The 13,885-nt window shown below is 34.4% G+C and overlaps 1 protein-coding gene across 4 annotated transcripts in view; it reads right to left on the bottom strand.

Annotated features, from left to right (window-relative positions):
• SNX29 (sorting nexin 29) overlaps nucleotides 1-13,885 on the bottom strand; it is a 138,017-nt gene that overhangs the window by 64,321 nt on the left and 59,811 nt on the right. For all 4 annotated transcript variants that reach the window (XM_085302838.1, XM_085302830.1, XM_085302822.1 and 1 more), the window contains 3 exons: nucleotides 12,699-12,815; nucleotides 7,073-7,128; nucleotides 5,999-6,080 (listed from right to left, as the gene is read on the bottom strand). In XM_085302838.1, coding sequence (XP_085158964.1) covers nucleotides 5,999-6,080; nucleotides 7,073-7,128; nucleotides 12,699-12,815 — 255 coding nt within the window. The remainder of the gene's footprint in view (nucleotides 1-5,998; nucleotides 6,081-7,072; nucleotides 7,129-12,698; nucleotides 12,816-13,885) is intronic.

Genomic DNA, 13,885 nt, shown 5'->3' with positions numbered 1-13,885 from the left:
TACTTAAGTAGATGTAGGATAGAAATTGTTAATAGTCAAAGAGGAAATTGGAAGCAAAGTCCTCTAACTGTCGTGTAGAGAAAAAAAATCATAGGACTGGTTTTTAAACAATTACTCTGCAACACTAACCAAAATATATTTAGATTTAATGGTTCTCCAGGAGCAAAACGGGGAAATTTAAATTCTTATTTCCACCCTAAACATCTGCTCTTCTGTATATGCAAGTCTTCCTCTAATTTTCAGTTTATAAATTATTCTATAATTTTTAAATGCCTACAACTGAGTCCTATATATGTTAAAAACTTATCCCTCCTGTGAAAGTTCCCTCCATTCCAGAAATGTCCCCAGTTCCTGATGAATCCAAACCTGAAGTGCAAATGCTAAGTTTGAGCAAAAACTCTTTGCTACAAAGCCATGGAAAAAATCTTATTCCTGTATCTAAAAACAAATCAACAGCAACACCATCGAAGTTGCACAAATGCACTTAAGTATGCAGTCAACTGCAACTAGCTTTTTCACTAGAATTATACACTAATTGTGATACTATCTACAACTGAGTGGTACAAAATATTACTTTTCATACAAGTCTACAGCTTCTGTTAATCTTAAAGGGAGTATTAGATGATTTGAAGATGTTAGCATTGATCAATCTGCTGCTTATAACTGTTCCCCTATTCTCCACCTGAAACCCAGTCATTCAAACTGACTAAAAAATTTGGCTATGTTTCTAGATCTTATTTTTAAACTCTTAAGATTCATAACTAGCAAATGGTACCAGTTAATTATTGCAGAGTTACTTTGGACTTCTGCAGCAAAGAGGTTCAATAAAATTTTCACATCTAACAGGACTCATTTCAAAATTGCTAGTTTTATGAGTCTACAACTTTACTTCTGAGCTTGTCCAGAATCCTTAATAGAAATTAAATCAACTATTTGATGGTTGCAATTATGTGACAGTTATTCTGGAGCTGGAAACTTTTCCTTCTATATCCATTGCTTAATAACATATTTAATACCTTAACAGTATCGACATTATTTTTGAGGATGAAAGATCCACCCATTTTGAACATGGCTTCTTAAACATACCAAAATATTAACATGACATAACAAGATCTACCTTGAAAATAGCATTAAAAATCTGTAGTAAAACTCCTCCTAAAATTTAACAGTTTAACAAAACTCTTATTGGGTTTAAAATCTATTCTTATCTTGTCCACACCTGACTCTACTGAGATACAAAGTAACATGTCATTCTTTTTGTTTTTCATGGCTTAAAAAGCATATTTGTAAAACTGGCATTGATTTTGAAGAGACACAGCTATCAAGATTTATTTCTCCTCATTCTTATATTCCTAAGCAGCACTGATTCCAGGACAATAGATGAGGGATATTGTACTGACAGTTTCATACTTTTCCACCACATTTGACATGCTTTGCAATTTCTTTGAATCTCTTTTGCTTATTTCCAAGCCACATGATATGCATACAGTCCTTTGGTTTTTGCTGGAGAATACATAGTTATGAGGAAAAGTAACAGTAGAGGCACAACAGTTCTAAACTGCATCAGTGATAAATCAGACATAGCAAATCTCCAAAGTCAAACATCCTCCTCTCTCCATCACATGGAAGGATGCTCCAGAGTCATGCAATTTCTGATCAGCAGAAGCTGAGGGAGAGGGAGCAGGAACGCATGTTTAGGTAAGTTAAAAAAAAAAAACATAAGAGATATCCTGTGCACACTTCTAGATGGGCATCCATCAACTGAATCATCTTTGAGAACCAGGACTTTTCTGATACAATCCGCTGTTATCTTGACGTTAAAGGCACTCAACACAGCCTTAGTATTGGCTCCTGCCCAGCACAACAACCCTTTAGCAGTACTTTTGTTGAAGAAGCCACAGGAAGTGCTGTGTACTACGCATTGTTGTTCCCCACCTTTACAGGCAATAGTAATCATAACTTCCATCAAAGCTCCGCTATCTAAATGTAGGGCATGCACTGCCATGTACCACATATTGTATGGCTTACACTGACCCCCAGTCATTCACACTAAAACTTTTATAGTCTTAGTGCAAGTTTCTGTAGAAGGTCATGTTTTCAGAAAATAATTGTGTTCTTAACTTAGAGGCAAAAAAAAAGTGGAATATTTGCATCAGACAACCAAATTATTTCCCCCAAACGCCCTTTACTCTGTTCTGCCCCAGTAACAAAAGCATTCTTATGGACTTACTTCAACTTATTTTCTGCAGAAAAATCAGAATAGACATTCAGAACCCTCAAGTATGTCAGCAGATCAATCAAACCTTAGACTTTCCATCATGCCTTTAAGTTAGAAGAAAAACAGCTTAAGCAAAACTGAGCAAAAACCAGAATGTATTAACATCCATGTAGAAATTAAGATGAGAAAGTAATTTGGAGAATCACAAGTCTAAAAGGATCCCCCCCCCCCCCCGAATAAGCCACAAGTATCAAAGGGAGATAAAGTGACAACATAAACAGTATCTGTATCTTCTACAAGTCTAATCTCAGCAAATACAATCTTAAAATTCAATTTTAAAATTATGTGCATCTGTGCATGACAGTATATAATCGTATTCTTTTCCAACAGAACTCTTATTTGACCATTATTAAGAGGTTAGATAATTCCCTTTATTTACTATGCTTTTTGTTGTTTTTTAATTAAAAACTAAGAGCTATTTCTACTAAATAAAAACCTAAGTGCAACAAATTTTTTAAAAAATGTTATTATTGAAGCAATGTTCTGACCTCAGAAAATATATATCCATTAAGCAGTATTTCCATTACTATTTAATTTTCTTTTCAAGGTGATTCCCTAATATTTGGTAGATATAAATATACACAATTGAAAAACATAAAATTTGATTACATTGAATGCATTCCTCACTGTCACTCATACTTGTACCATATTCTGATTAAAATGTTGCTTATGTATGAAAAATAATATACCATGAACAAATATCATAAATCATCCTTAATAACAGGTGCTAGACTCCTTGAGCTACTGTGAGAGCTGTAAGTAAATACTAAGTGAAGTTGTTCTTCTAACCACTTTTACTATGCCTTAATAAAAAACACTGCATAAATTTAAGAAAAAAAGTATCATTTTGGCATATTAGACTGCAACCTTATAAAYAGATCAGTTTTAGTTCGCATATTAGTAGTAAGGAACACTAACACAATTCAAAATACAGTAGAAATTTAATATTGAAAAAAACTTATTTCCCACTCAACCGAAGGGAATGCAACTGAAAAAACATAAATTAATCTCTGCTAAAAATGCAAGTGTTTGCAATACATGCAAATTTTCTATGTCCCTTTTTCAAATACATATGTGCTTACATGCTTTTCTTTCCTTTCTTTACATGCTTTTCTGTATTTTTATTTATCAGTTCAGGACGTTCAAGCTGACAGCATTTTTGCAAATATAACAGCCTTCCCACACTGTAATGACATTGTTATTGAACTTCAGAACCTCTAATAGTATATGATAAATGATATCTTCAGATTCCTTATCTATCACAGCATCTTCTTACACCAAAGAGAGGAACTGCATGCACCTAAATTCCCTGTTTCATTGCAGAGAAGCTGCAACAATTGTCTGTTTACACTTTTCACTAAGCAAAAGAATGAGAGGAAAAAAATAAACCTATCTGAGCAACAGACCATTGGTAAACACAACAAATAAAGCCAAAGCTTAAGTCTCTTAGTCACAAATTCCACTGAAAAGAGTTTAGAGCTCTTTCTTTGCAACAACTCCCCCACTCTGCAGCAAGTCATACCCACAATTTGATCATCACAAATTATGTTAACTTTCCAGGCAACTATGAAAGAAACGTGGAACCGGTTTCATTGCAGTCAAATAAGCTTTGTTTTCACTTCTGGAAAAGGTAAGAGCAACGTTAGGTTATATTCCCTTTCCCCATCTTTTCAGGTAACAACAGACATCAGTAATGTTAAAAAGATACAAAATCATACAGTACAGAAAACATCATTTTTTAATCCTCGTTAATAACTGTGCCAAAGCTAAAACCATTAGAAATGCTCTTAACACAGCTTAAGAAAAAGTAGTCAGAAAATGCAGGAATTCAATGTCATGCTGTCACTTCATCTTTTAGATGAAAAATATTTTCTACAATTGTCTCTTTTTGCCAGAAATTCTTATCTGCCAGAAACTCAGAATTTCTATGCAACATCGGGGGGGGAGGGGAGGGAGTGGGATGCATCACATTTCACCTTTTGGTAGATGAACTGTCTAGACTAAAGTATGTGTGAGGAAAGGCATGAACCTTTAAAACTTGAAGTTTTTAAACAGTACTTGATAGATAGCCCTCGCTATTACACTTTACTGCTCATCCACGCAAACAGCTACATTATTGCCCAAAAGGGACTCACAGCGTATCAAGGGTTACCACACAGCACTGAGGACAAGGGTGAAGGGCAGAGGGACCCAAGTGGTGGTCTTCCTGTCAGTGTGGGTATCCAGGGCTTGGATAAAAACGGATGTCGTGGATCAGTATGCACGTAGCTGATGTCATTGGCAGGAATTTGTCTTTTACAACCGCAGGATCATCTCTAAAGATCAAAGGCTGCTAGGGAGACATGGAATCCACCTGACAGAGTGGGACAAGACCACCTTTACCAGATTGCTGGACAACCTGGTGAGGAAAGCCACAAAGTCAGGGAAGTGAGATTACTAGCCAAAGTTGAGTGAAGTAATGGGGGATAGAGTAGAAAGTAAGTGGTGTGTGGTGACGGAAACAAGGGAGATATATGAAACAGTAATAAAAGATGAAAAGAATAGAACAGGGTAATCTGGGAAGCAAGCAGGAGGAACTCAAGCTGCAGTTGCACTCATGGAACTACATCATCATGAGAACAACAGAGATGCACTATCAGGCTTGTAATAACTTATGTGTTGACTGGGTTTGCATATGTGCAGCTAGCGACAGCAGACTAGAGGAACACAGGAGAGTGGGAAAAACAATAGCTAATCAGCAAAAATAATCACATTGTATCATTACATTTCCACAAGCATTTGTATACCTGCATTTTTGATTGATTATTCAACGCTTTTTAACGAATTACTGACATTTCGATATTACCAGCTCTTCTTTTCATTAGGCAAAGACTTATTTTTCATTGTCTTTTGCTAGCCACAAGAAAGGTTTTCCTATATTTTTCAACTACCAGCTAACACTTCATAAATAATTCAAAATTCTAAAGAAATCATTGTTCCAAGTGGGAAAGGAATGTTGATAAGCTTCAGAAATAGATAATGCTGAAGCAGGAAAGCAGGAAATTTTGCAACAGAAATAGTCCACAAACAAAGAAATACGGACAGACTGGGAGCGCACATTAAAGAGCCTGCCTTTCTATATCTATAGATACCTATATCTATAGAGAGCATGCTTGTTCTGAAACTGAGGATCCATGTATCAAGGAATGAGATGGGACTTCAGTGCTTCAAGTACAAGGCAGGTTAGAGCGCAAACCCTAAATTTTGAACTGGCAGAAGCACAACTCACCATGAACATGACCAATGACACATAGTGAGGGCTACTACACAGTGCAAAATGTTTCTGAGTGAGCCACTAATGTGAGGTCATCTCTGTCTGTCTTTATAGGCTTCATTTGTAAGAAAATGAACAGTATTTTTGGTCACTAATATCCCCAAAAGTGAAATAGAATGCATGCATATGCAGGAAGGCATTACTGATCAATACTGAATGGCTGTGCCATCTGTCCACTGCAGTCATTTTTTTTAACGTGCTTTTAAAGCATTCAACTATCAAGAAAATCTTCAAAATAGGCAATTTTGATCATCTACCCAATCCGAAGGATGAATATAAATAAAATTACTGCTGCTGTTTATTAACTGATTTCTAAAAAAATTGCAACAAGATACTTAAAATATTAAAATGTTCCATTTCAGTCAGTTACCTTATTTATAGAATCTACTTTAAAAAGTATTACTTACCTGATAAACATGGAATGCATTAGCAGCTTTTCCACGCAGAAAGACTGAGGGAATCCAAACATTAATAAGAGCACGATTTGATCTGAGCAGGAAAGAGAAAAGCTTAAAATAGGACACCATGTTTATACACAAAAAACAGAAAGTAACAGCCTCCAGTGATTTTGATAATGATCAAAGTGATCAACAAAGCAACTTAACATTTCAAATAGAGTATCAGAAAAATTGTAATTTTGCCTGAACCTTTTTATAACTGTGATACTTAGAATTCTGTCTTTAAACTAATATAACTGAAAAAAAAACAATGAAATAATTCCCCTGTTTTTTTTATGGTATGCATTTGACAGTATTTCATTATATACAGAAAAAACTAATTTCAACAAGTTTTGTCATTCACAAAACTCCATAAAAAACTGAGTACATTAAATAACAGAAGACTTCCGCGCAATTGTGGATAAGACATTCCCATCCATTCTCTTTGTAATTTAATTTGAATTGTATTTTTTTTTCCAATTACAATAGGAAGACATTAGCCACACTTCCACTCCTTCATCCACAAGAAGCTGTACTCATTAGTTTGACTGAAAAAAGGCAAAGCTCCAAAACACAACACTTAGTGATATGGCGTAATTTACTGCCTTTATTTAAAAAAAATATTTGCATGCATTGATTCAGAGTTATTCCACAAAAATGAGAAAGACCATCAAGTTATTAACAGCATGAATTTTCTTCAGAAAACAACTTTTCTGTASTGTCATCAGACTCATGCTGTTTTTTGTTAGAACACTACCAGCTATAATAGCTACAAAAATTAGCACACTGAAAGAATTAAGAAAAAAAAATAGCATCCTCAGGAGAATCTTCTTAAATCTAAATTCATTGGATTCAACATTATTAAAAAATTATACCAGTGTACGGACTCTGCAGCTCTCTGTACTTTCTAACCATAAAATTCTACAATTGAGAGTTCAGTTATTGAAAATAATATAGAGAAAACAAATTATTAAATCTGTTTGCTTGTTCTTCATTCCCAYAAAGACAGCATAGGGAGAAAAATGCTCATATTAAGCAACTTACATTTCAAAATCTGACAAACTCTGATCTTCAGATGTTTGACTCAAATCTCCAGGGACCTGTATTTACAAAACAGAAACAATTCCCATATACTGGTTATTATGTTTTTTCTTAAGGAAATATAGTATTATAAGGAAATTACAATTCAACACTCAGGTTTTCAAATGCCACTGAAAAACCTATTACTGGAAAACAATTAAAGAAAAATAAAAGATTGTACAAAGACTATAACATATCATCCTTATGAGTTCTCAAAGTTAGAATTCACTACAGTTTTGTAAAGAAACAGCTTGGACTTGCAAAAGCATGCAATTTTGAAAGGTAAAAAAAAATACCAGACAAAAGCATCACTATTAGGCCTTTAAGAAAAATATCCTAAACCAAACTATATTGTATGTATAAACAATTTACGGGAAGAGATGAAGCACATAAAACCAGTGAATGCCTTTTTTTGTAAATAAACATTATAACAAACTAACCATTAAGAGACGGACATATGACCCTTTTATTTTAGTTTTTTTCTTAAGAAGCACTACACGGCTATAAAACTTCATAAAGAAGGTAAGGATGTAGTTTTCGCCTCAATGTGAGGGGGAATTTCTTCACTGTGAGAGTGACGGAGCACTAGAACAGGTCACCCAGAGAGGTCGTGGAGTCTCCTTCTCTGGAGTTATTCAAGGCCCGCCTGGATGTAACCCTGTCTAACGTGCTCTAGGTGACCCTGCTGAGCAGGGAGGTTGGACTAGCTGATCTCCAGAGGTCCCTTCCAACCTTACTGATTCTATGATTCTAAGTACTGTAGAACTCAAACAAGTGACAGTTAAGAAATAACAAAATTGAAAAAGCATTTAGAACTGAATCAGTTCTTACTTTAAAACTAGCTAAACATTAAAGGATATATTCTGCACCTCACTATTAAATATGATAAAGCAAGCCATAATCCACCATAATGGGTGTGTTTTACTGAAAAACTGTTGAAAGTTGTCAACACACAGATGGCATCTACATTAATTAAATACCAGTTCATTATAGAGCTATAATGTAGGTTGCACACATAAGTGTTATTCGAAGCATTTGCTGCTTCGACAATGACAAAACACACACACACGCACGTATATATGTATGTGTACACACACGCATATATATTTATATATATGAAAATTACTGGAGGTTGAGAAATATACTACAAAAAAAATTCAATGGTTGTTAGGCCAGGTTCTAATATCATATGACAAAATTTACATGGGTATCTGACTTATTACCTGAAATATGCTTGCTGATATATTTCTACCGCAACACTTAAGTTGATTTTGTCTATTCATTCTTTAAAAGAAACATCTAAAAGCAATACAGAGTTGTAATTTGCATCATGGCTGCAAAAAATCCAAACTGTTTCCTTCTTTTGCACAAGATAATATGACTTACCTCTTATTTAGGTGCACAGCTTGCTTACCATGTTGTCTTTAAGATACAGACAAAGTAAGTGGCTGCCCACCTCACAACGATATTTCATACAAACAAGCATATATGACACTGCCACAACTCTTTCAACCTCCAGCAATTTTCAGGTCAGGGGACTTCTTCAGCAAAATGTAGCTTTGTATATTTGGTAAATCTTTAATGGATTTCTTTCCCAAGCACATGCTCAATCTTTTGTAAAAAGAGCTTCACAGTTCTACGACTGTAGAGGACCTCATGAAAAACAACCTCCTGTTTGGTTTGGTTATTACTGGGAGACACCATGTACAGTTAAATCTCTATCCACCATTTTACAGTTCTCTCCCTGAAGCAAGTCCTTTTCCAGATCGAGAAGACCTAGTCTCAGTCATGCCTTCCAGGGGACATACCACTCTACACCTCTGATGATCCTTTCTGCTTTTCCATTAACCTGCTGTAATTTTCCTATACCATTTTTCAGATGAAGGGACAAAAACTACACACAACTCAGAGTGGAATAAAACAGAAATTTATTTAGTAACAGAACTTCTATAGAAAAAAAATTTCCATTTCATTTTCTAACAATCACTGATGTGTTTTACTTTGCTAAAAAGATGCAGCATCCTGTAACGCATAAGGAGATAAAGTTTTACTTTCAAGGCTTTGCAAACTGAGATGAGCTGAAAGACAACTGAAATTCTCATTTTAAAGATCAGGTGCCTAACAGGGCTCTGGTCCAATGCTCATTAGTATTCACGATCTTTTCATCCTTTTTTCACTGTGAGTGTGTGTTTGTAAAATATTTTGTGTTTGATTTAAGAGGATTATTCATAAACATTTAAAACCTCAGGGCATCCTCAGTCTCTCATGTGACAAAAAAAACATTTCATACAAAAGTAAGCTTTACAATAAACACAATWACTACAGAATTTTCCTGAAGATAAATGCTAGTAGCTGAGACAAAATTAAATGTCTGAAGGCACTTTTCCTGAAAATCAGCATTACTGTTATACCTTACCTGTACTGTGCATAATACACTACACATAATTAAGTATTCATAAATATCTTTAAAACACTAAACCAGTAACAAAGATCTCTAAATGTTATGATTTAAATATAAAGAAAAACACAACAACAATAAAAAAAAGATCAGACTGTCCATAGCTGTCAGTAAATAAAGCAAAACTGCATGGTCTATGACAACTGCCTTAAGCTAAGGGAAAAAAAAAGAAAAAAAAAGAAAAAATAAATGAGCAGAGAAAATAAAGGAAAAAAATTATTTGATGGGAGGGGAATAAAAAGGAAGTAATAGAAATAGCAGCACCTTCTTAAAAGAAGAAATCCACTGAAAGATTTGAAATTAAATCCAAACCTTAGTTATGTGGCTCTATTCAGACCCTTCTGCTCCATGAAGTATTATAATCTTACAAGATTTCAGAAATGAGTCCTTGATTTGTCTGTCCCTTCACTTCCACTGCTACCCATTCTGTTATTCATGCAGTTGGAAAAAAGGAGTTGAGACAACCTTGCAATGAATATCGCAAGTTGTATTTAAAATGCAACTATTTTGAACAATCAAGACACAGCTATCTTATCCATGCTGATACTACATTTCTCCCTTTATATTAATGAGAAATTCAGATTTCATTCTTAAATACATAATTATTCCCCAGCTCTTATTCTCTTAATTTATGACCACCTGGGAATAGTATACTAATGTTTTTCCCAGTGCATTTCGTGATAAGAAAATAGAAAACACAGATAGATGTTGTTATACCTTGTAAGGTTTTATGTTACTTGACCTGATAGTGAGTTTAGCTCAGTCTGTTCAAGAAATGCATAATATGCCTGCATGAAACTACAGTGGAAAAAAGAGAATTTGAGATTGAAGAGCTCTTATATATTAATTATAGACCCTTATTAATCCCATATTTCACATATATCACATCTTTCTTGCTCACTTTTTCCCCTAAGAAAAAAGAAATTCTATGAATATTCTATCAGGCAACTCCTTATTTTCATTCATGAACATAAATTTGTACTCAATTACATATTAACAATCAATTAACAATATCAATACAAAATAATTGCTAGAATATCAGCAACATTTTATAATTTCTTGCAATAAACTACAGCGAAATCCAAAACAAGTAGTCCAGAAGTAGTTATCAATTATTTAAATGGCTTCAAGTAAAAAAGCATGTAGAAGTCTACATACATTTTATAACAAGATTTGAACRGAAGCACTTTGTACTACTGAAAACATGTGGGAGGGAAAAATAAGATACCCATCCCACAGTCTGCAAACCTGCTTTTATCTGATTTCTCAAGATGCAGGCGCGTGTCCTATTGCATAAGTTTACACTAAGTAATGCAATATTGTCTGGTAACAGGATTTATGTGGTTGCAAGACAACCAGAGTGACTTACATAATTCTGAAATGAAAATAATATATTAATATTTTATAATCTTGTTACAGTCTTCCAGAAATATCAAAGTGCAAATAGGAAGGAAAATTCAGTTTCACAGACTGTCATGGACTAATATAATAGAGATTGAGAACAATTCAGATTTTCAGCATGTAAACAGAACTCAACTTTTAAAATGTTATGACTTAATTTAGGAAGAATGGAGTATTTTATATTTCAGCACTTTCTTATAATTGAGGTCATCACAAAATTTCATGTAAGTTACACTTCAATGAAATTTCAAAATTAGTTTCATACATTTTATCTTAACCAGACAGGATACAGCATCAGATGTTATGTCTAACATATTTTTCAGAAGACATAAGTCATAAGAAAGTGCTGAAATATAAAGTACTCCATTCTTCCTAAATTAAGGAACAACTCCTTAAAAATTTAAGGAATTAGTTTTCTCTCAGTATCTGATAAAACACCCACACATGATCAATATCTAAATGCTGGATTAGAGTATGTAAATACATTATAAAAACAAAATTTTTGAACAAGGACATAAAGCCCAAAACCTCTGAACAAGGTAGAGCCATAATATGCTTGTGATTTATTATTTGTCATTCTTAACACAATATTGTGATTCTTTGCTCGCTGAAGTGTGAAAACTAGAGGTCAAATCCTGCTTCCCTTATAAACATAGAACTCTCATCAGACACTTTACGTAAAGTGTTCTGCTAAAACAACCAGGAACACTTCTAGTGCAAGCAAAATCATAAGATAAAACTCTCAAAATATGCTATCCCTAGTATAAAAGTATTAGAAACCTCCTCGACTCCTCTCATTTCTTCCCTGTTCATCTTCAAATTTTGACCTAACTTTTTCTTTTAACACAAAAGGGAAAGCAGTAGCAGAAGGAAAACAAGAATAGCAGAGCTATTTAACCATCAGTGTCTCCTAAGATAAAGAGAAGCTGAAATAACTGAAAACACTGAAGGACCAGAAGACATATTTCACACATGCAACACCGTAAAGCTACTGCTGGCATCCAAGCTTGCTAGTATGACAGCTAACAGAAGGCTTCTCCTACATTAGTTTTTCTCAAGAGAAAAGCCCAAAAGAAACTTCTGCTCTATCTGTGCACAATCATAGTCCTTGCCAGTACAGTCTGTAGATCTGAAACGTTAAGGGTCACAGAACTCAGGATGATTAGAGGGTTACTGAGCTACCTATCTGTCCTTCAGCATATTTAAATTTGTAAATGAATTCTGGTAACAGGAAAGAAATATTTTCAATAAAAATACTGAAATCTATAAAAGGAGGTTGCATAAGTTTCATTTCAAAATACCTGAAGTTTTCAACTACATCTTCCTAACGCGTATAAAAAGAATCTCAAATATCTGCAGCAGATTTTAAGGAAGTGTGGATCGTTTCCCCTTTCTTTTTATTTTGAAGACTGACTACAGATCTCTCTAGATTTACAGACAGAGATATTAATGTTTTGAAACCTGTCAATTATTAGTTGTATGTTTTTCAAAGTTTCAACGTAAAAAGCTCAGAGGGGAAAAAAAATTTTTTTTGCATAATTCGCGTAATATTATTTTGACTCTAACGTTCAATTCTGCTGAAGAGAATCAAACAGTATCAAAAACATCAAGTAAGGTATTCTTCAAAAGTGTGTTATTAGCTATTTATTCTTATAACCTAATATATGTATCATCTCCTAATAACAAAATTGCACAGGCCAATACACAAACCAACCCTCTCAATACACTTACTGGTCCTCTCAAATCAATTAGTTCTTGTCTCATCTGGTACACAAGGGCTTCTTTAGCCATCAGAGCACGATGAAGCCTCTCATTGAACTCAATCAGTTCCCCATGCATTTCAGCCACCTGAAAAACACAGCCAAAACAGAAGAAAATGTGTCCTAACTTAGAAAATACATTATGGAATTTCTTACGTGTATATCAACTTTTACAATGCTTTTCAACTACGGCATAGTATTGTTAATGCATTCATTTGGACGGAACATTAGACCGTTACAATTACAACTTTGACTCACGACTTGAAATGTAGGTCTTGATATTGAACTCAATCAGACAAAACACAACTTTCATTCCACATCCAACTTCATTACTATCAGAGGAGATCCCACGGCAAATGATCCTGGACAACACTATCTTTTCCCATTTTAACTCTTTAATGAACATAGCACTCAAAAGTTACAAACCAAACACAGTATTCTGAATTAGGAATAAAATAAAATGCACAAATCGCATTCAATCTTGTCAATAATCCCAAGTACTGCATATTCAGAGCTTTAACAGGACCGCAGCTAGAAATTCACTCATCCCAGACAAATCTGTGAGTGGGCAAAGGAGCACAAACATACCACAGTTTTTCCACCACACAAGAAGCCCCACACAGGTAAACAACAGCCAGCACTGGCCTCAAGAAGGCCACTTACGACAAAGCCTTGCCATGTCTGCTCAAATGAAAAACAGTAAAATTCAAATCAAGGCTAAAGACAACACAGAGCTCTTGAATTTTTCTATCACAAAAAAAAAAAAAAAAAAAAAAAAAAAAAATGTAAGCTTACAGCCTAATGGGAAAGCAGTCCAGAAGTACAAGAATTCCAAAACAGCAAAGGTACCTAAGTAGTAGCAGTACCCTCCTAGCACTGAGAGAGTGTGACACAAACTAGCTGAGCCAGGAAAAAAGGCTAAACCAACTTCATATCTGTGTTTAGCAAGATTTTTAGCTATTCCTATTGGAACCACTATATTATGCAGTTGAACTTGTAGTTTTAGTTGTGATGGATGACCCATCTGTACCCAATATACCTGGCATTTTTTGAATCCATTATTTTGAATGGAAGAGAAATCTCATTCATTATTCTGAATGAAAGACATCATTCAGAAGATCCCACTGTTAAAAGCTTCCACCTAAGTCACTACTATAT

The sequence above is a fragment of the Rhea americana genome, unplaced genomic scaffold, assembly GCF_003343005.1.
Source record: "Rhea americana isolate MKP2758 unplaced genomic scaffold, rheAme1 scaffold_10, whole genome shotgun sequence".
Classification (NCBI taxonomy): Eukaryota; Metazoa; Chordata; class Aves; order Rheiformes; family Rheidae; genus Rhea; species Rhea americana.
This window is presented reverse-complemented; position numbering and strand designations above follow the sequence as displayed.